The 19,845-nt window shown below is 47.0% G+C and overlaps 1 protein-coding gene across 4 annotated transcripts in view; it reads right to left on the bottom strand.

Moving 5' to 3' along the window:
• Positions 1–4,403: 4,403 nt before the first annotated feature.
• The window catches only part of LOC109290350 (collagen alpha-1(XV) chain-like), a 27,407-nt gene continuing 11,965 nt past the window's right edge, over positions 4,404–19,845 (bottom strand). For 2 of the 4 annotated variants that reach the window (XM_019506804.1, XM_019506829.1), the window contains 11 exons: positions 19,436–19,516; positions 19,305–19,346; positions 18,427–18,481; positions 16,867–16,916; positions 15,613–15,747; positions 14,909–14,971; positions 14,021–14,080; positions 13,092–13,160; positions 12,099–12,293; positions 8,179–8,300; positions 4,404–5,715 (listed from right to left, as the gene is read on the bottom strand). In XM_019506804.1, the coding sequence (XP_019362349.1) occupies positions 5,505–5,715; positions 8,179–8,300; positions 12,099–12,293; positions 13,092–13,160; positions 14,021–14,080; positions 14,909–14,971; positions 15,613–15,747; positions 16,867–16,916; positions 18,427–18,481; positions 19,305–19,346; positions 19,436–19,516 (1,083 nt within the window). In that variant the 3' untranslated portion in view covers positions 4,404–5,504. The remainder of the gene's footprint in view (positions 5,716–8,178; positions 8,301–12,098; positions 12,294–13,091; positions 13,161–14,020; positions 14,081–14,908; positions 14,972–15,612; positions 15,748–16,866; positions 16,917–18,426; positions 18,482–19,304; positions 19,347–19,435; positions 19,517–19,845) is intronic. The other 2 variants (XM_019506814.1, XM_019506821.1) reach the window with 2 other exon arrangements.

Genomic DNA, 19,845 nt, shown 5'->3' with positions numbered 1-19,845 from the left:
CCCCGCTGCCCGCCGTGCCGTGCCGTGCCGTGCGTGACTTACCTGGGCTGGGTCCTGGCTAAGCCCCCACGTGCTCACCGTACAAGTTGGAGTTGCTGCAGCTGCGGGCTAAGGAGCAGGACCCTCCACCCCTCATGGCGGTTACCTCACGGGGCTGCAGTCTGATCCCGGCCTCCCGGTTGTCCAGACCCGCCAGGCTGTGAAGTCACTGCTCAAACAAAGTCCCATTTGAAACTGCTTGGGCAAAACACCAGGGAATAACGTGCATCCCACCAGGGTGGATGACGTGTCCCCCTAGGTCTCTTTCTCCCCATCCCTTTTACCTGCCAAGCTTTTGCTAAAATAATGGGTGCTGAAATAAGCCAGAAGGCAGGGCAATGTGGTATGAACTTAGTGGTTTCCAACTCTGGAAGCCACTGAGGGCACCTCAAGGTGCCCCTCGCTGGACTTGAGGCGCCCCTGTATAGCTTTTGGGAATTGAATGGCACCCACTAGGGAAAGTTAATGTACATAGTTCAGGTGTTGGCAGAGGAGCCAGGGACTGTGGGTGGGGGACTGGCCACGTAGGGGCAAGCCTGATCCTGTCTTTATCTGTTTATCTCCTTACTTATCTCCTCATGCCTCACTTATATCCAAAGGATCTGGTATCACCCTGGTTGAGAATCACTGAACTAGCTGGTTCAGAGAGCCATGAGCTTTTGTGAGCTGGCACCATGTCCACCGCAGACCTGCCACTGGCCAGAGCAGGTGCAACATATCCCAGGACCAGTCTGGCGTGTGCTGTGCAGTGTGTGGATAAACTGAAACCCAGGAGCAGCACCAGGGGCCAGATGATGGGGTTCCTCAGGCTAGATCCAGCCCTCGGGCCTTACCTTTGGCACCCCTGGTCTATGAGGTGTCACCCTGCCCTGAGGTGCCACCCACCCTGCCTTCTGCCTGGCTTCAGACTACCTGTTTCAGCCATGTACAGCTGTCTGTACTGACAGAGCAACACAAAAGTCTATTAATACTAAATATTCACTAGGCTTAAACCAGCTGCCCATTTTTATGGTGGTTAATTGTTGCCATCTGACTCCTGTCACAACAGGTCCCAGGGCAGTCTTGAATGAAAATTAGCCCTAGTTTTGAAAGGGGGGAAGTGTTATCTTGGTTTTTCGCAGGTACTGCACAGGCACTCAGGGTAGGACAATGGGCTCCTAGTCTGTAAGATCCCAAAATAAAAGGCTTTGTCGAGGGGAAATGGTAAAGGACCTTACTTTACACTTTCCCTTTAGCCCTATTATGATAGCAAAATCAGCCTGAGGTACTGTAGGTCAGTGGTGAATCTAAGCCTATGTCTCTTCAGTAGCTTTTGCCCTGAGGATCAGCAAAATTGTGCATTAAATATATAAATAGAGTGTGCATATGCCGGAATCCCATTGTTTTGGCCATTCTCAATGCCCACAGCGCTGCAAATATGCCCTTACTTGGAAACATGTCCAAAGAGCACCTGAGGTTTTCTTAGTATAGTCTCCTCATCCACTCATCCTGCTTCCCTCATCTGCTGTCATATATGTCAGAGCTCAAAAGCAGGTGCCTTTTCTCGAATGTTATGCATAAATAGCAGCTTTTGGTACATAAAAAATGAAGTGATCTTTCTGTGCAGATCAGTGTTCTGTGAGGTCACAGATATGAAGCCAATGACATCATAAGCATGAATTAAGTCATCTCCTCTGTGGAAGAGGGGGAGCTTATTACTGGGTTACAACACAACTCCTCTGGAAGGAAAACTCAGTTCATAAAATCATAGGAAAGTAGGCTGGAATTTACTTCATGAGGCCATCCAATACAGCCACCTACTGGATTAGTTGTTTAGGGCCAAATTATTGGCTATACACGTGTTGGGGTAGGGGGTGGCGGCGTTTTAATTAGAGTGTTTCCCAGAGAGCTGCTCTAATTAAAACGCCACAGCATCATGTGTATTAAGTCACTTCACGTTTAAAAAGGGCCACAGGCCACTTTAACTAAAGCTCATTTGTCAAGCTTTAGTTAAAGTGCCCCAGCGTCCATTTTTTAACCCACAGGGTTTATATATGTGACGCTGCAGTGATGCTAGAGTGTTCTAATTAGAATGCAGAACAGATTTGATTAATTGATTCTGCTCTAACCCATTCTAATTAGAACATGCCGGAGCCCATGTAACCCCAGGTTTCTAAAAGTGGCTCCTCAGTGTGGATGCTCAAAAATGGAACTCCCGATATGTGACAGCAGGGGTTTTACTTTCACAGGCGCTGAATGGGCACAACTCCATCAGAAGCCAATGGAAAGTACAAGGTGCTCAGTGCTTTGAAAAGGAAGCCCTGAGTCTGCCAGACAGGTGTCCTAGACTGGGTGCCGTCACTGAAAAATGACGTATCCCAAACTGGAAAGCACACTTGGAAATGTAAGTTTCACCAAATTTCAAAACTTTTATAAAAGCTGCCTGTAAGAAGGATTTCATTTTACAGCCAGTGACATTTTTGAATTTAAACAAGACATTTTTCACATGGTTCAGTAAAAGAGGCAGCAAGGCGTTGGCATGGATGGCATTATCATTTGAGTCATTTTGTATTGGTTCACTGTATTAGGGACACACTTTTTTCCTTTTAAAAATAAAAGTTTTGCTTAGAAATGAATCTGCAATAACAAAGTGGTCAGATTGGCCTAGCCCTCCCCAACCACTAAAATAACAGACTAGTATGCATGTAAGTGATGAAGGAGAACAAATCAGCTAGGCCAGTTGATATCAGGCTCATGTTTGACCAGTTATAAGGCATGGTAGGACAATTGGCAGGGAGAAGAGATTAAAAAGTATGAGGCTTCCCTCTCCCTGTGTTGTGTGCTGTACATCTATTTACGTTTGGAATTTTCCCACCTCTGTTTGCTTTGCTCTTCCCTGAGTCATTGGTGGCTAGGACCCAGAGTAGTAGACAGACTACTGCTTTGCTTATGGGGCTGTGTAAAGCAATGTTGCATTTGGTGCAATGATGTTCCTTGGTTTAAACAAACTGGTGGTTGCCTCCAGAGCTCAGCTGAGGGCTGACCCCACATAGCCTCTGAGGTGGGTCACCTTTAAGGGTGAACTTACATATTCTTAGACCATACTAAGAGCACTTAAAATGTGCACATCCACATGTTAAAGCTCGTTAACTCATGCTAAGTATTTTCTGATTCTCAAAGTTACATCATTTCACGTGAGGGTTAACTCTGGGATGTTCTACCTAACTCCTGTTAGAGTATAATCAGTTGGGTCCATGGGAATCTATTCAGTTGGTTCTCAGGATGCACTGCTCCCAGCCCCCTCCTTCACCCCAGAGCAGGGGTAAAGTCCAGGTATCTTGGCTCCCAGCCACACTCCTGTTCGCCAGCCCTCCAACGGTCAGTTAGACCTGATCAGGCAGCAGGTATTAATTCTTCTTGTGTGACTGTTCACAGCCTATTCTAACTTATAACATCACTTAATATTCCACAGATGGAGTACAGTCTATGTGTAATGTGTAACTTCACGCTAAAGGTTCTAGCTCCATTTCTAGCAAGATAAAGTTTCTATGTCCACTGCAGTTTGCTGCTCGTGAAAAGATGTCCCAAGTACATTCGTAGAGGAGGCACAGTGCAGGCAGCAGCTAAGCAAACTCCTGTCAGTGTGTCTCAGCCTTGAACTAGGCAGACCTACTCTGGGAGCAACAGAAGAACTCATCATTTATGCGCGTGCCTCTGTCTAAGCCTGCCAACCAGGAGGCCATGTGATGGCTTGATCCTCTGAACCCAGTGCACAGCTCTTTCATGTCCTGATTCAATGAAATGGGGTAATACAGGATTAGCTAAATAGACAAACACTGAACCTGAATCAGTGCAGAAGCAGTCACGTTTGTGTTGCTAACTTTAAGCAGATGTGAAGTCTGGCTTGAAAAACTCACCTGCAGTCCAGTTGTCTGGTATTACAGCTAAATCACCAAAAAGCATAAGGCTCATGTGTATAGTAGGCTTCCCAATATTTTTGCTCTAGCCACCTCTGAGTGCTTATTGAAGACCAGGCTTTGTGAGCTCAAAATCCAAAAGCAGGGGCTGGCTTTTGTGTTTACCCACTACATGGGAAAACTAGATCATAGTTTTGCCATGGGAATGGGCAGCTGCTAAGTGCTTTTGAAAATCTGCCTCTGCATTTGGAGGTTAAAAGGAAGCAAGGTTGAGAAGAACTGGTTCTCTTGGTGGAGGCTGAACACATCAAACCTGTTCCTGCAGGCTGCAAGCTTTCTGGGGCAGGAACTGTCTTTGGCTACATGTGTACAGTTCCCTGCACAATGGACCCATAATCTCAATAGAGGCCCCTCAGCAGTTGTGGAATACAGATAATTAGTATAGTAAAGGCATGGTCCAAACCCCAAAATTCTTTACATTTTTATTTCTAGATAAATCACATGGTTGTTTTCAGAGCTAAAAGACTGAAATCAAGCCTGCTAGGAGTCCATAATATACTCCAATATTTATCAAGGAAGGTGAGCCCACCACACTAGCCATTATTGCCATAATGCTGGTAAGCAGAAAGTCTTCAAACAGAGTTAAAAACTATGTACACAGAAAACCATGAGGCTGATTGCTTAGGAGAGCAGCAGCTGGTAAGAATCAGAACTATGGAAAAATCACTGGGCTGGTGAAAAAGCCTTTGCCCATGCATGAAAAGTAAGCATGAGCTGACAGAGACCATTTGGGAGTTGGACAAGTGAAGTGTAAAGGAGAGTGGAGACACTGCAAAGCCATGCATTAAATGCTTCTACAAATTTTGCCACCAACTTATTCGGAGAAGGAGAAATATTAGCTTCTTCTGGTGAGTTCATGCCTCAAACTCACAGGTGCACCTGTGCAGAGAACAGTGGTCACTGGCCTGATACCTCACCTCCCATCTGCACCAGGTCCAAGCTTGCTGAAGGGCATGACTAGGACCTCAACAAGGTCTAAGACTTGTGGGTCTCTTCAACGCCATTCAGATATTCCTGTAATAGATGGTAGAGACTGGAAGGTTGTGTGGGGGAGGAGGATTCCATTCTTCTGCAGAGCATGTTATTCCTAGGTGGAGATGTTTGCCTACTGCACATGATGATGTGGCAGCCATGTTTTCATCTGGCTGGAGAAACAGCTCCAAGGTTTGGGGGGCAGTGCAAATTCAGGAGCAGTATTATTAGTTTTCATGCCTGCAAGAGCTTTGAAGGTCTCCACAAACCCCTCCTCTGTTCTCCATTCCAGATTACATACATGTGAAACCACTCTACCAGCCAGTGACAGGCACCTTGGCTATGGCAGTAAAGTGGGTTCCACTACAGAAGATGATGGAAAAAAATGTCTTGTCATCCAAGGGTGGGGCTGGGTCTGTCAGGGTGACATTGGCTCACTTTCACTTACACGGTATCTGGCTGTGATTGGATGTTCCTGTGTCCCATCCCAGTCCACCATTTACACAAAGTGTCCTTGCATTCAGCCACAGGCTCACATCACCACATGTGTAGGTATGGGAAAGCAATCTCCACACACAAGACAACCAGACTGTTGGAGCAGTTGTGACGCTGCCCTGCCAGGAGCTTCCTCTGGCTCAGGGGAGAGGCAAGGCCCTCTGTAAGGTTGGATGCCTGCCACCCTTGGCAGTTCTCCTCTGGGACATGGCCTCCTCGCAGGTTGGATCCATGCCACACCATTTTGTTAGACCTGGAGACACAGGATCAAATTGGAAGTAGTGAGATATTGCAGGGAAGGATGTAGGGCTTAGAGTGGGTCATGGACTGAAGATGAGTCAAGTGGTAATTCAGTTGGAAAAAAGCACTACTGCCATTCTATATTAACAGCAGTGTCATATGTATGTCATGGGAAATGATTCTTCCATTCTGTTCTTCACTGGGGAAGCCTCACTTGGAGCACTGTGTCCAGTGCGCTGCACTTCAAGAAAGATGTAGATAGATTGGAGGGAGTCCAGGGGAGAGCAGCAAAAAAATATTAGAGGTATGGAAAACATGGAATATGAAGAAATGTTTGAAGAACTGAAGTTATATAGTTTAGAGAAGATGGGTGGATTTGATAGGAGCCTTCAATTACCAAAAAGGTTGTTATAGAATAGAAGCTGATTGTCTCTCTTCTGTGTCCCCAGGGGAGACAGGTAGTAGAAACAGGCTTAAACTGCAATAAAAGATATTTGGTTGGACACTAGGAAGAATCCGCTTACTCTAAAAATGGTTAAGCACTGCAACAGATTATTTAAAGGGGCTTTGTAATCTCTACCACTGGACATTTTAAAGTGTAGGTTAGAGAAATGCTTGTTTGGGCTGGTTTAGACAGGGCTGATCCTGCCTTGAACAGAGGGTCGGAGTAGATCTGACCTCCTGAGGGCCCTTCCAGTACTATTTGTCTCTGATTCTGTGAGGGTCAGCAAAAAGATACATGGGGTCAGATTTGCAGAGGTGCTAGACAGCAGCAATTGCTGAATCCCATGCTAGTGTGGTGTACTTGGGCAATCAAGTCCAAGCAAAAGTGTCTCACACTGGGCACCCCCAAATCAATAGCCACTTTGTCAATGATCAGCCTTAGCTTTTGGCTTATACAGAGAGAAGCCAGAGTAGCTTAGGCTAGAAACAGATATTGCTGAATGGAGCGATTCAGCTGTGCCATTATGTATCACAGCACAGCTGCTTCGCTTCACTGGGTGAAACACATGTCACCCTTTGTCCCATCCTTGATGGTGCAGGACAAGGGGCAATGTGATCTCCTGAGTTTCTTCACTGCCCCAGACCCATGCCATGGGTCTTGGGCAGCATGAAAAAGTGTTTCCATCCTCAGCCAGCCTGGCTGATCACTGCCTTTAACCCATTGTGTGGGTCTGAGGCAATGGGAAAAGGAGAGTTTTCTAGTGCCCAGTCAGACCTGTGACATTTTTAAGATGACAAAAATGAGAAACCAGACAGCTGTTTCCACCCTTAGAGGTCAGCACAGCAGACTCCCCAACCTGAGAAACCAGCACTGCCTCAGAGTATGTCTGTACTACTTTCCTGGCAGTGCGGGTGTGTTCCTGCTCTCGGGCACACTTCACCCACCCAAATCCTATTCATATGTGCCAGCAGGGCCTGCATATGTTCCAGCAGAGTGTGCGTGGGACTGGGTGCTCCCAAAAGTGCCAGCCACAGGGTGCCCTAGATGTAGCCCTAGTCTCCAGACTGTTAGAGAACAGAGGTGGACAAATACAATAGTGCCTCCCCTCTTGTTAGATCCCAGGCACTTCCAGTCCCCAAGAACAGTGTGACCCCCCCCAGCCCCTTGTGTTTAATTCAGGTCAAAGCAAAGTCAAAAGGTAATTAATCCTTTCATTGCTGGATTAAAATATATATTACTGTGCACAGAAGGCAAGAGACGTGCAAAATTATATTGAGGGTATGGACATGCATACAAAGCAAAGCCTCTCTAGCTTTAACACTCTATCCAGGATTAAAGTTGGAGTGGTTTTGCTACAGTATATCATTCCAGCTTGCCCACAGGTGACAACTAGAACGTAACAGCTGCTTCCCTTTTGAAATGCTCATCTTTTTCATGTGTGTCCATACATGCACAAAGGCACTAGAGAATCCAATGGTCTTTTGCAATGTTTACAGGGTTGTAGTTAAAATAAAAGTACCAAAGCATCAGCTCATCTACACAAGCATCAGATAGAATTTTTTTTGACCCCAAGTACAGCCCTGAAACAACTTCTAACATATTGATCCAAATATTTACCCTACCACCTTTTGCAATATTAGCTCTATCCATAGCTGGACACAAGACAAAGGACCAGAAAGGTTAATAGTCCAATGTGATTTGGCAAAACATACAGTCTTCTGTTTCTTTGATCCAAGCCCCAAATCCTGCATTTCTTGTTACAGTGCCAGGTACTAAGGGGTTGGTTAGACTTAAACACCCTCACTTCAAGGACCTTTAAAGAAGGGGTCCCTAGTGGTGTAGACTAAGGTCCTGTACCAGGGATCACTTGTCTGTTAATGTAGATCTGGAGTTACCTCTTTGTATTGTCCCAGTCTACAAATATTTTCCCTCAGTTATACATACAGAGTTTACTGAGCATCTGACCTTCTGTGTCCTGCATAGTTGGAGAGATCTTGGGGCCCGTGGACTGATCCCCATCATCACACTCACCACAAGGGATCCTTCAGAATATTGCGTCCATTGAAGGTGTAGATGGGAAACTTCTTTGCGTTGAAGTGGGCAGCATTGTTGCCTTCAAACAGGGAATTCCAGGACTTTGCCAGCAGCTGGCCCTGCCATTGGAATCAGTTTTACTGATCAGATGTAGGACTGAATGGTCATGAAGGCTTCACATCTGGTGAGACATAGCCAACCAGGAACTATGCAGTGACTCAGCTCCAAAGACCAACAAGACTCCCAACAACACCAGTTCAGACCCCTGGGCTAGGCAAGTTTCATGTGGATTAATTGCCAGTCTCTTGTTCTGATGTGTAGATGTTAAATGGGCCTTGCATATACACCGGTAATTAGTTACTAGAGCCCTCTCTCTGTTGTCTTGAATTGGGAAACAATCTCCCTGTTCTTCTCTCCAAGACAACTAAGCCTCTGACTCATGATCATTGGTGCATTTCATTCACATCAGTTAAGGTAAAGCTGAAATACATGTTCCTCAGCTCATAGACTTTTCCATCTACCTGTTGATGAAGCTGCCTTGAATTAGTGAAAGGCAATTCCACTGGGTAACAGAAATGGATGACTGCCTCTTTTCCTATGCAGAGGCTTTATTGCAGCTTAGAAGTTATAGTAAGTTTTTCAAAGTAGTGTAAAAACTCTAATGTAAACCAGCTAAGATGGCTTACCAGATGACCTACAGAAAAATGAAGGACATATATGGGTCAAATTTCCTGATTTCTCAGATAAATCCAGTCAATATTCCACTCCTCATTAGAAACTGGATATTTGTCTGCCTTGACAATCAGCCCTACAGCTCTCTACCTGTGAGTATTTGCCTTATTCCTCCATTGTAATAGCTCATAACATAAGCACTGAAGAATGTGAAGTGAAAGGTGTTAGATCTAACCAATGGATGTAAAGATTGAGGCCACTAAATTTAGAGGTGCTATAAGGGATTTTGTTTGTCTTCCTAAATGATTGCAGCTCCCTAGAAGTGATAATGGATTATATAGCACAAGCATAAAAAAGAATTCTGAAAGATAAAGCACCTAACCAGGTGCAACTTTGAAATATTAGGAAAAAATGCTTAAAAATAGGAATTTCCAGTTAGTAGCTTGGGCTAATACTGAAATTCAGTCTTTGAAAAGACTGCAGTATAAAAAGCCTCCGATAAGAAAAAGCACAAAGAAAGTTGTTACACAGCAACACCATCTGCTGGAAATCAAGGGAAGCAGCAGACCAACAGTGAGCTGAAACCACAGTACTCAGATGCCGAGTGTCCAACTGTAAATACAAGGACCGTCCACCTCCAGTTTATATAAACTGGTAACTGCCATCGGGACCCCGGCCCTGCAGACACAGTCCAAGCAGCTGCCAAACCAGAAGTGGTATAGATGCTTGGACAAGGTCTTTGAACAGGCTCCTTTTTTCAGAACCAAGAATCAGCCTTGAGATTTCATTTCTGAGACTGTATTTCTTTGTGTGTCCTTTAATAAAAGAACTGAAAGTGACCTCAGTGATTCTGGACTCTTTCTAGAGAGACCTCCAGTAACTTTGCTTTGTGCATATTTCTCTTTTACAAACACAAGCAAATAGAGGCTAAGAAAGACTTAATAACTTCAAGAATTGCTCTTGAGTTTTAAACAGGTCCCTTTTCAAACTAAACAATTCAAACACCAGAGAACAAAGGTCTAAAAGTGCATTGTAGAAGTATTGGAAATGATAACTATTTGAGAATTAACGGAACATAATTAACAGTAAATATATTCAGAAGTCTTAGCGCAGTGATTGGGTGGCTTGAGATCCTTTCAAGGGTGCCACACAATGTTAGCATTGTTAGGTATGCAAATATGATTAAAAAACTGAACCCAAAAATTTCAAATAGGAGTCCATAGTTTTAAAAACATTCTGACTTCTTATGGGCTTTCTCAGTACTTTGCAACAGAAAAAAATGCTCTATTATTTTTCCATAGTCAAAAAACAAGGGAAAAGTAAGAGCTGGCATTTTCCACGGGGTGCACTGAATATAACAAGTCTACTGAGGGACACCTTGAGCATCCAAAGTTTGAGAACCAGTGTCTTAGTCATTTGAGTTATACCTTGTAAATGCTTCTAGGCCCCAGTACCCATTTATGTTAATCACTCACAAGAGTGCCTGTGTATTTTGTGTTCAGTAGAAGCCTAGAACATTAGTTGTATTTATATTAAACCAAATGCATTATTGATTATATAGTTATGTACTTCTGAATAAATACATATATTGTTGAATGTTTTCAAATAGTAAAGAGTCCTGATTAGGAATGGCAAATACAAATCTGGAAAGATTTGTATTTGCCAAACTAGCACTAAATTTAGTAAATTTGCACTTCTTTAATTTAAAACAAAAGGGTTCTCTTAATTAATTCTCACCCTAATACTGGATACAGCCCTAATCAACTCAGCACATCTAGCATCCAGAATCTAATTGGCACCTTGTTGATTTCATCAATTTGACCCTCTCATTTAGGCCTACAATAGTTTGAAGTGGCCAGTGAGAAAGGGGTCACTTAAGTCAGAAGTATATTCAGGCTAAGTATAAGGCTCAGCAAGAAGTATCTGGCTGTGGAATACTGTCCACAGTGGGAACCTCTTGGCTTAATCAAGGACATTGGGACTAGTTAAAGCAGGGGCAGGCAGTTATTTTGGCTGGATTTTTAGGAATTTTTGGTGAGCGGTTGCAGGCTGGGGTGGGGGATGGAATTGATCCTATCCAGCCCAGGCCCATGTGCCCTGCACCCACAGCTGGGGGCACCAGACAAAGCAGGAGGGGTCTCCATGGAGACTGTCTGGGAACCCTGCGACAAGGGCATGCTCAGCCAAGTGGATGGGATGGGGCCCCAGGTGGGTAGGGAGTGGCTTCTGGGAGTGGGGTATGTGGGCAGGGCTGGGATAGCAGGGGGGTGACAGTGCAGGGCCAGGGCCTGGGACAGAGCTGCTATCCACTCCTTCGTGTCCCTGTGACGGGCACCAGTTGCTCAGGCAGGCGTATGCGGAGAGTGGATTGTAGCTGTGCTCTGGGTCCTGGCCCTGCACTGTCACCACCCCGCAATCCAGGCCCCAGGCCTGCCTACCCACCCTGCCTGCCACTCTCGGATGCCGCTCTGCACCCACCCATGGCTCCATCCCATCTGCCCAGCCAAGTGTGCCCTGCCTGTGGGGGTCCCAGGGCAGTCTCCATGGAGACCCCATGTGCTCACCTTCCCTCTCCATCCGGTACCCCTAGCTGTGGGTGCGGGGAGGACAGTCAGAGTGCCCAGGCAGCGGGGCTGGGTCTGGTGGCAGCAGAGACACTAGTACTGGCAACCAGAAGTAGCTGCTGCTGCCAGGGCTCCCAGGAAATGGAGTCCAGATGTTGCAGCACCCCTGCTCCACCACACTTCTGGGATGGCAGGACTGGCTGCACATGCCATGGCTTTGGCTGCCTCCTGTGCCTGGGCTGGGTGGGGCCAAGGGACTCTCCATGGGCCGGACAGAATCCCTTGGTGGGCCAGATCTGACCCGTAGGGCATATTTTGCCCACCCCTGGGGTAAAGCTTGAGAGGACTGACTCTTAAGAGCAGTTCTGCTTTGGGGAGATGGCCCCCAGTGGGTTTAGCTCCTGGGAGTCTGTAAGATGCCTTTCAAAGTTTCCATCTAATGCATAGTCCTCGGTCAGGATATATAGCAGCTGCACCTGTTTGATTCCAATAATACTGATGGGATTAGGGTGGCTACTCTGTTCTCTGTCCTCTATTGATACAAAATCAGACGCCTTTATGTCCTCTATTTTTCTCTTGAAGAGAAAAATAGGGGACATAAAGGCATTCAGTTTCATATCAATTGAGGACAACCAGACTGTCCTCTATGATGGCCATCCTAGATAGGATTGTGTTACTTGCCTTCAGATTGACAACAGGCAGGGTCCTGTCTGTTCGCTTCACCAGGGAGGTCAGGTCCTGCGTGGGCACTGCCAGAAAAGCCCGGAAAGTGCCATACAGCTGTGCTTCCTGCGACTGCCTGTAGCACTGAAGGTCTGCACCACGGATGCCATTCATATCACCAGACAGTGGGAAATTGAGGGCTATCATGCGAAGCTGGGAAAGCAGAAGCGTGACAGTAAGTAGGGGAAATGGGATCTTCAGAAGCACTTTGATGCCAGCTTGGTTTGTTATACAGGGTATCAGTGCTCAGATGCATTCACAGAATCATAGAAAGGTAGGGCTAGAAGGGACCACAGGAAGCCATCTAGTCTAATCCCCTGCTCAAGACAGGAGCACTCCTATCCAAACCATCCCATAAAAATCCTTGTCTAAGCTATTACTAAAACTACACAATCCATCCTGTCACACATGCAAGGCATGGCACCCTAACCTGCCACAGCGAAAGCAGGGGAAGCTATAGAGGGCTGTAGTGCTCCTGGGGTGCTCATCATGTGAAATCACAGGTCCAGGCTCCATCTCTGAGCAGCCTGACAGAAGCGGGGAGCTGACAGAAGCTGAGCCTGAGTCTCTAGGGTGCAATGAGTACAGTTGCATGCGGTCTCTCAGCTGCATAGTGGAGAGCACCCTGCAGGTTGCTAACTAGCTTTCAGTTCCTCAGGGCCTAGGCTCTATATTGGAGCCTTAAGGATCCCACTTCCCCTTCCATTCTGGAGATCCAAATCATAGCTTCTGCCCTTCTAGCTATGGAGACTGACCACCCAGGGACATGGCTTCTGTGTAACATGAAGGTCCCTCCCCTCCCTTGCCTGAGCAAGTGGCCCCCATTTTGCCTGCAGGGGCCAAACCATCAGGAACTAGAGCCAGGAGGTTCCACATGGCCGTGTGAAGACCTCCCCTTGGGGCACTGAGGACTACAGGGGAAATGGAAGGAAAGTCTGTGGTGGGTCTTACTGATGGGATCTTTGGGGTGATGTTTGTTGGCAGGACCCTGGTGATTGCTTGACTCTTTCCCTGGTGGACCTGAATGGAAGAAAACCCAGAGTGTTAGTCTCCAGGGACACCAACTATTCTGAGCCCATTGCAGGTATGTCCTGGGGCCCAGGGCTTTGCTCCAAGGACCTTCTCAAATTCAGACAGTAATAACAACACATGACACAACATCTCCTAATTCAAACAGATAGGGTGGCTTTGATGCTCATATCCCAGGCTGGATTTTCCAGTATTACCTGTCTGGAACCCATTGTTGTAATGTCTGGTGCCTGATCACCCAATACTGGGTCTCAGCTGGGTGCAACAGTTGTGCCACACAGGGAATGGGATGGATCATCTGTGGAGAGGATTTCTTACCTCTGTCCAGCCTAATGTTTTCCCTCCTGGTGCATCAGTGCCAATGCTGCCACTAGGGCAGTGTCTTGCACCTTACCCATCCTGTGAAACTCTCACTCAAACTGCAGCAAAGCCAAGAGGACTGCCAGAGGGTGTGCTTTGTACTAGGACTAAAGGCTGCATTAGTGGGCAAATGCACTGTAGCAGGGGCTTTCACTTCCTTTTGTGGGGGAGTACATGGCTGCCCCATGCCACCTGCTTAAGCACTGGGAGACTAGTCTAGAGCCTGCTGAGAACCTTAGTTTTCTTTCTTGCCCAGCAGCATTGTAACCTGTGCTCAGCTGTCTTTTGTCCTGATGACCCATCAGTAGATACATCCCTCTCCACAGTTGTCACCGCTGCTTTGGATGTCTAGGGTCAAGGCAGCAGCTTCAACTGAATGCACCAGAACAAGCGACAAGTGAGTGTAAGAACAACTGGGCATTGTGGAGTGAGTGGTGGTGAGTTCTTCAGGGGAGAGAAGCAGCAGGAAAGGCCCGGAGGGCAGGTCTTACTTGAGCTATGGTGGCTGGCACAGAGTCTGGGCTTCTTGCAGTCCTCTGCTTTTCATCCTGGTTTAAGATAAGAAACCCAGAGTTGATCACTCACCTGGTTGGGTCAGGGGAGGAAGGTGGATATGAGATGGAACAATAGGGAAGATGTGACAGTCAGTGGTGAGAACATTGCTGCTGGGGTACTCTCAGCCTGGGGTACTGCCAGTCCATGCTCACAGCAGGGGCATAGTCCAGAGGAGGACACAAACCTACGCACTCTCTGTAGGTGAGGGGTTTCTTTGTAAACATCCTCCTCTAGTCTCCTTACATCTCTGTACCAACAGGCTTGAGAGTTCATTGCTTTCATCCATCTGCACTCTCTGGGTTGTGAATTATTTAATTGGCCACCTTGCACGCACACATCACTCTCCTCTCCATCATGCCTGAGTGGCACCTTTGCTGCTTCCACTGTGAAGCAAGGCAGCTTTGCCAGCCAGGCTAACTAAGGATCCATTTGACTGCCTCAGAGATCAGAACATGAGGCGTGAGTAAGCAGAGTTCAGGACCCAGCATTCAATGCAGCCCTCCTAGGTGCAGGCTCCACTGAAGTCCATGGAACAGTAGTAGCTGGCACCAGGGCAACATTTTCGCCATGAAGTCTGACACCTGTTGCACACTGTAGTCTGGGGCTACTGGAGAGGCCACATTAGCACAGACTCCTGGTACACGGGCCCTGCAACCCTGGTTTACACTAGTGCACACTGCACTGGGGGGTTGCATTTGCGTGGCTACTTCTGGTGCCTAAACACCCTGTGGTAAACCAGGCTGGGCTCAGAGAGATTCTTATGCCAGGGTTCCCTGATTGGTCATGGAGGGGCAGATGGTTTGGAAACATCAGCAAGTCCTCACCTGATGATCTTCTATAGAAACAGAAGGGTCATCGCTAGCGTAAAGGGACTCAGAATCTTCAAGCTGCTCAAAAACAGAAATGCAGACAGGGACAAGTTAGGGATAAGTCTAGGTCTGTGCTTTGTAATACATGACTCCCTTCAGGGAAATCTGACCCCATTTTCCAGCTAAGTCAGACTGGAACCTGATAATGTTGAACAAGCCAACATTTCCTTGTGGAGATTTTACCTGGCACAGTGGAGAAGCTTTCCAAGCAGCTCTCCAAGCCTATCAAGATGCTCTACAGAGGTTTGCCTCCTTGTTTTCTCTTTCTGTCATCTCACCTCACTTTCATGTTGGACAATCATTGTAAGCATGTGTATTTAAAGAAAACAGGTAATTAAGCTGTGTTGATACTGCAAGATGACATACTGGTCCTCTGCCAACTGCAAGAGATCCCTTAGTTCTCTTTTTTGTTGCTGACTGGCTGTTTCATGGGGCACCTCATTCCCTCATCTCTGTGCCTTGTTTTTTTCTCTCTGGGATGAATAAATAATTTTTTAATTCTACCTCACTAGGGTTTTCAGAGCCTGACTCCCTGTTAACTGAATACTTGCCATCGTCATAAGAAAAGTTCTATAAAAACACTAGAAATGTAGTTATTGTTATCAATAGTGGAATCCTGGTATTGGGACCTGGCCCTTCTGGATCATATAGCACAGTACCAGGAGCTTGCTCCATCCTTTAGATGTTCGGATGAACATGCTGTTGCTCTCTTTGATGTACACCAGGCTTCCTTCAGGAATGGATGAGCTGGATTTGAACATCAGCTCTTTTGACTTGAAAATCCATGTGTGACGCTGAATGAAGAAGAAGAAGAAGAAGAAGAAGAGACTTAATAAGTTGAAAACCAATCAATGAAAACATCATTGGTGGTGGTCCCCTGTCTTGATACCCCAGCTCTTTCCTGCCCTCATGCAGATAATCTATTGCTTCCAGTACCTGGATGGTATCTTATATCTATGCAGCTGTCCAAGCAGTTCTCAATTACTGCCCATGGGATGGAGTCATAGGCAACACGTAAGTGCTGCCAGTGTTGGGGGCGGGAGGCACAACTCTGTACCATCACCACTGTCACCCTTGCTGCTGCTGGGTGTTGGGTCCAGCTGGGCTTCCCACCACTGGCAAAGAAATTGCATCGCCATCACCATCCCCACTTCCGCAGCCCTGTGCCCCATGCTGCACTTTTGACACAGAAATCAGGGGAGAGGGGGCACATTCCCCCAGTGCAGTGCACATTACCCAAGAGCTTCAGTTTCCTCCAGTAGTGCTGGGCACTTGTCCCATTATGCCTTGGTGAAACTGTCACGTACTCTAGACAGGGATGTGCCAGCAGCACTGCCACAAGACAGGAAAGAGTTTAGCTGTTGCACAGAGAAGCAATTCCCTGCAGCTGGCATACCTGTGACAGTCCTATTGCTTAGTATAGAAAAGATTCTCAAACTTTTTAGATACAAAGCACCCTTCTTAGACTCAAAGTACATCTTGGAATATGCCAGTTCTTAGCTTTCACTTGTTTTTTGACTATGGAAAAATAATAGAGCAGTTCTGTTGCAAAGACCTCAGGAAACCCACAAGAGGTCAGAATGTTCATGACACTATGGATTCCTATTTGAAATATCTGAGCTTATCTTGTGAATTAGATATAGATGTTTGCACATCTAACAGCGCTAATATTGTAAGGTACATTAAAAATTTCTCATGGCACTCTGGAGCGATGTGGCATCCTTGGTTGAGAATCATTGGTATCCAGGAGCCTTTCTCTTGTGGTTCATTTTAGTTGTAGCTAACTCCATAACTCCACACTTAGGCTGCCTCAGTGCATGTAAGGTTAATTACCCTGAAAGAAGGCAAAAGTTGCTAGAAATAAACATTTTGGTATTGTAAAAGTATCCTAGATGTCAATGTACAATACACACCCTGAGACTGGTGCTGGAGTCCTGCAGGTCTTTTTGAGGCAATACAGCATCTGGAGAGCAGACAGAGAAGTGTCAGAGCCGCAGTGTACCAGTTGGATCCAACAGAGCAGGTAGCAGTAACCAAACAATTCAGTCCAGAGCCAAGAGCAGAGCCGTGTTACCCAGGGCAGAGCTTTACTGGGGTTCGTCTATGCAGGATCTGCCAGAGCTTCCCTAGAGAGGGACCATTCCTGTCTGAGAGCCCTAGCTTGAACATGTGCCACCTGCAAGATGAGGAGCTCAGCCAGTGAGCAACTGGGTTAGCACTGGGCGAAAGAACAAAATAAATCTGTCATCTCCACTGGATAGGGAAGCTGTGCTGGATCCCTGTATTAACACACTGGACTGACTAGCAAGACTCACAGCCAGCTATGGGCTTCACTTGAGCAAGGCCTCTTTGACTTGAGCAAGTACTGCAACATCCCTTTGGCAGCCACAGGGCCAGACCAGGCTGCTGGTTGTTTGTTTTCCTAAATTCAAAGAAAGCCAAAAGGCCATACAGAGAAAGATCATGGGAGCACTGAGCAAGGCACTGGGAGAGCTATGATGCAGTACTTCCAGACAGGGAATCAATCAGCCAGGAGATGCTTACTCAGTGCTCTCTACAAGGGAAGTTGAAACCTTGCCAGATCCTTTTTTAGAGAAGCAGAAGTGGTACTGCTTTCTACTGTTAATGAGCAATGACAGAAGGCACAGCCAAGTGATGAGAGCTGCTTTCCTCACAACACTCTTAGTCACTTTAGCCCACAGAGACAACAATAAGGACTGGCTATTAATCCCTTCAGTCTCTTTGGGGAACAGTGACAACTTTATCCCGGAGGACCCAAGGCCAAGCTTTAGTTCTGCTCAGACTTGACTTACAGAAGCATGGAGCTCCAGCTGGATATAGCCAGTCTTCAGCATGATCATAGAAGCATGACACATGCTGTCCAGGTCCCTTTGTTGTTAGGGTTCAGGGTGTGAGTAGAGTCAAGGCTACTAAGGTGCAGAGACCTGGAGATGATGGGTAAAGACTGGGAGTGTTCCTGCTTTGAGTCTTTGTTTTTAAATTAATTTTTCCGTATTCCCAGCCAAATTAGCCGAAACAAATTCCAAATCCAAGAGTCAGTCCAGAACCATAAGTGGCCCTACTACCGGCAAACATCCTCCACCCCCATCTGGGGCTTCAGATGTTTCCAACACCTTTGGCAGGCATCCTATTTGCAGGCCCAAACCCAGAGGCTTGGGGTTCAGATGCCCCCGAGTTTTACTTGCCCTCAGCTATAAGGCCGCAGGAGCAAGCTAGGGAGAGTCTCTCCTTTCCATAAAGTGGGCATAAAGCCAAGACCTTCCCACTCCAGCAGCTAAGTGGGAGTTTTACTATACATTACCTTGGCAGGTACTATCCGTGTGCCAGGAGAGCGGTCTTCCTCAGGTGCGACTAGGAAGACCGCCTTAGTGGTCACGGTGTTTCCCTTGCCAGGTAAGCATAGGACTATGCTTGATCTGGGCCCACAAGAGGTAAACCAGGTCATTGCCCACCTGAAATGCCAAGAGGAATGTCTCTACTTGAAACTCTGGTTGTCTCACAAGCCACCTGAGAAAGACAAATGAGTGCTGGATGTGTTAATTGCATCACAACCCTGGCAGAAGGGGATGGGGGAAGCCATCTCAGATAAAAACTAAATCCAGTCTAGCTGGGATCATGAGGAGGAAACCAGGAGGTGAAACTTGTTCCACTTATTTGCTATAAAGTTACAAAATTCCAGGCCTAAGGCTGGGCATGGGCTATTCTGACATGGCCCTTCCAGCGAGGGGCAGGACTCACACTGATTGGCAGGCTGCTCTGATTGGACACAGGGCTGGCTGAAGGAAGATTTACAAAGCAGTAAGGGGATCCATATAGTCTGTGGGATAAACATCTGTTCAGATGGCTCTGGTTAGAGCAACCTCTCCCATACCTCAGCCCGTTGCATTGCTCTTGATACACAAGGGGCCCCATCTTAGGAGTTACTCACAAAGAGCCTGATACCTTTGCCCCTTGGACAGCCATTTACACCAGTGCAAAGGAGAAGCCACATGTGTCCAGTGGTCCTATGGGGCCAACTCTGGCAGCAAATCAGGTTCATGGGGTGACAAAAGAACTGAGCCACTTTATCTTCTCTTGGTGACTCCCACTAGAGAATGCAGGCCGGGCTGGAACTAGGGAAGGACCTTACCCCTGAAAGACTGCTGGAACCAGTCTAGCATTGCCCTCCTGCCCCAGGGATCCCAGCCAGGGGAGTTCTTTAACATCCCCTTGATCCTTTTCCTGCAGTAAGTGGAGCACTGAGCTCTCATCCCCTGGGAGTGTGTGCCCTTACTGGCTCCCCAGGGAGGGCAGGAAGGCTGGCAAGGTGCCCAGGAGGCCTAGGTCTTACCGGCTGTTTGCAGAATGACCTTGTATGGACTGGATAAACCCTCTGAAATCAAAAACAGGCCAGTTTGCACCTGAAGTTGTTGAATGAGCATCATTGCATAAACATGCAAGCCCACAGGCTGGGATCCTTACACTGAAGTACAAGACGCCTGGTGGTCCAGGGGGGCCTGGTGGTCCAGGAGGGCCTGGGTGTCCAGATGGGCCTGGGGGACCCTGAAACACAGATCAGTGCATAGCATTGGTGGTGGGTCTGTGAGGTCTGTCCCGAAAAAAGCACAGTGCTGGCAACAAGGCCCTGGCTAAGTTAGGCCTCACGTCCTACCCCTAACACTTGCTCTCTACCTGCTCCCCTCTTGACTCATAGTTTCATAGTTGGTAGGGTCGGAAGGGACCTGAGCAGATCAAGTCTGACCCCCTGCCATGGCAGGAAAGAGTACTAGGGTCAAACGACCCCAGCAAGGTGATTGTCTAGCTTTGTCTTAAAGACCCGCAGGGTAGGAGCCAGCACCACTTTGCTTGGAAGTTGGTTCCAGATCCTAGCC

This window comes from Gavialis gangeticus, unplaced genomic scaffold (genome assembly GCF_001723915.1).
Source record: "Gavialis gangeticus isolate Ggan-Ray unplaced genomic scaffold, GavGan_comp1, whole genome shotgun sequence".
Classification (NCBI taxonomy): Eukaryota; Metazoa; Chordata; order Crocodylia; family Gavialidae; genus Gavialis; species Gavialis gangeticus.
Note: the sequence above shows the minus strand (reverse complement) of the source record. Positions and strands in the feature narration are given on the sequence as shown.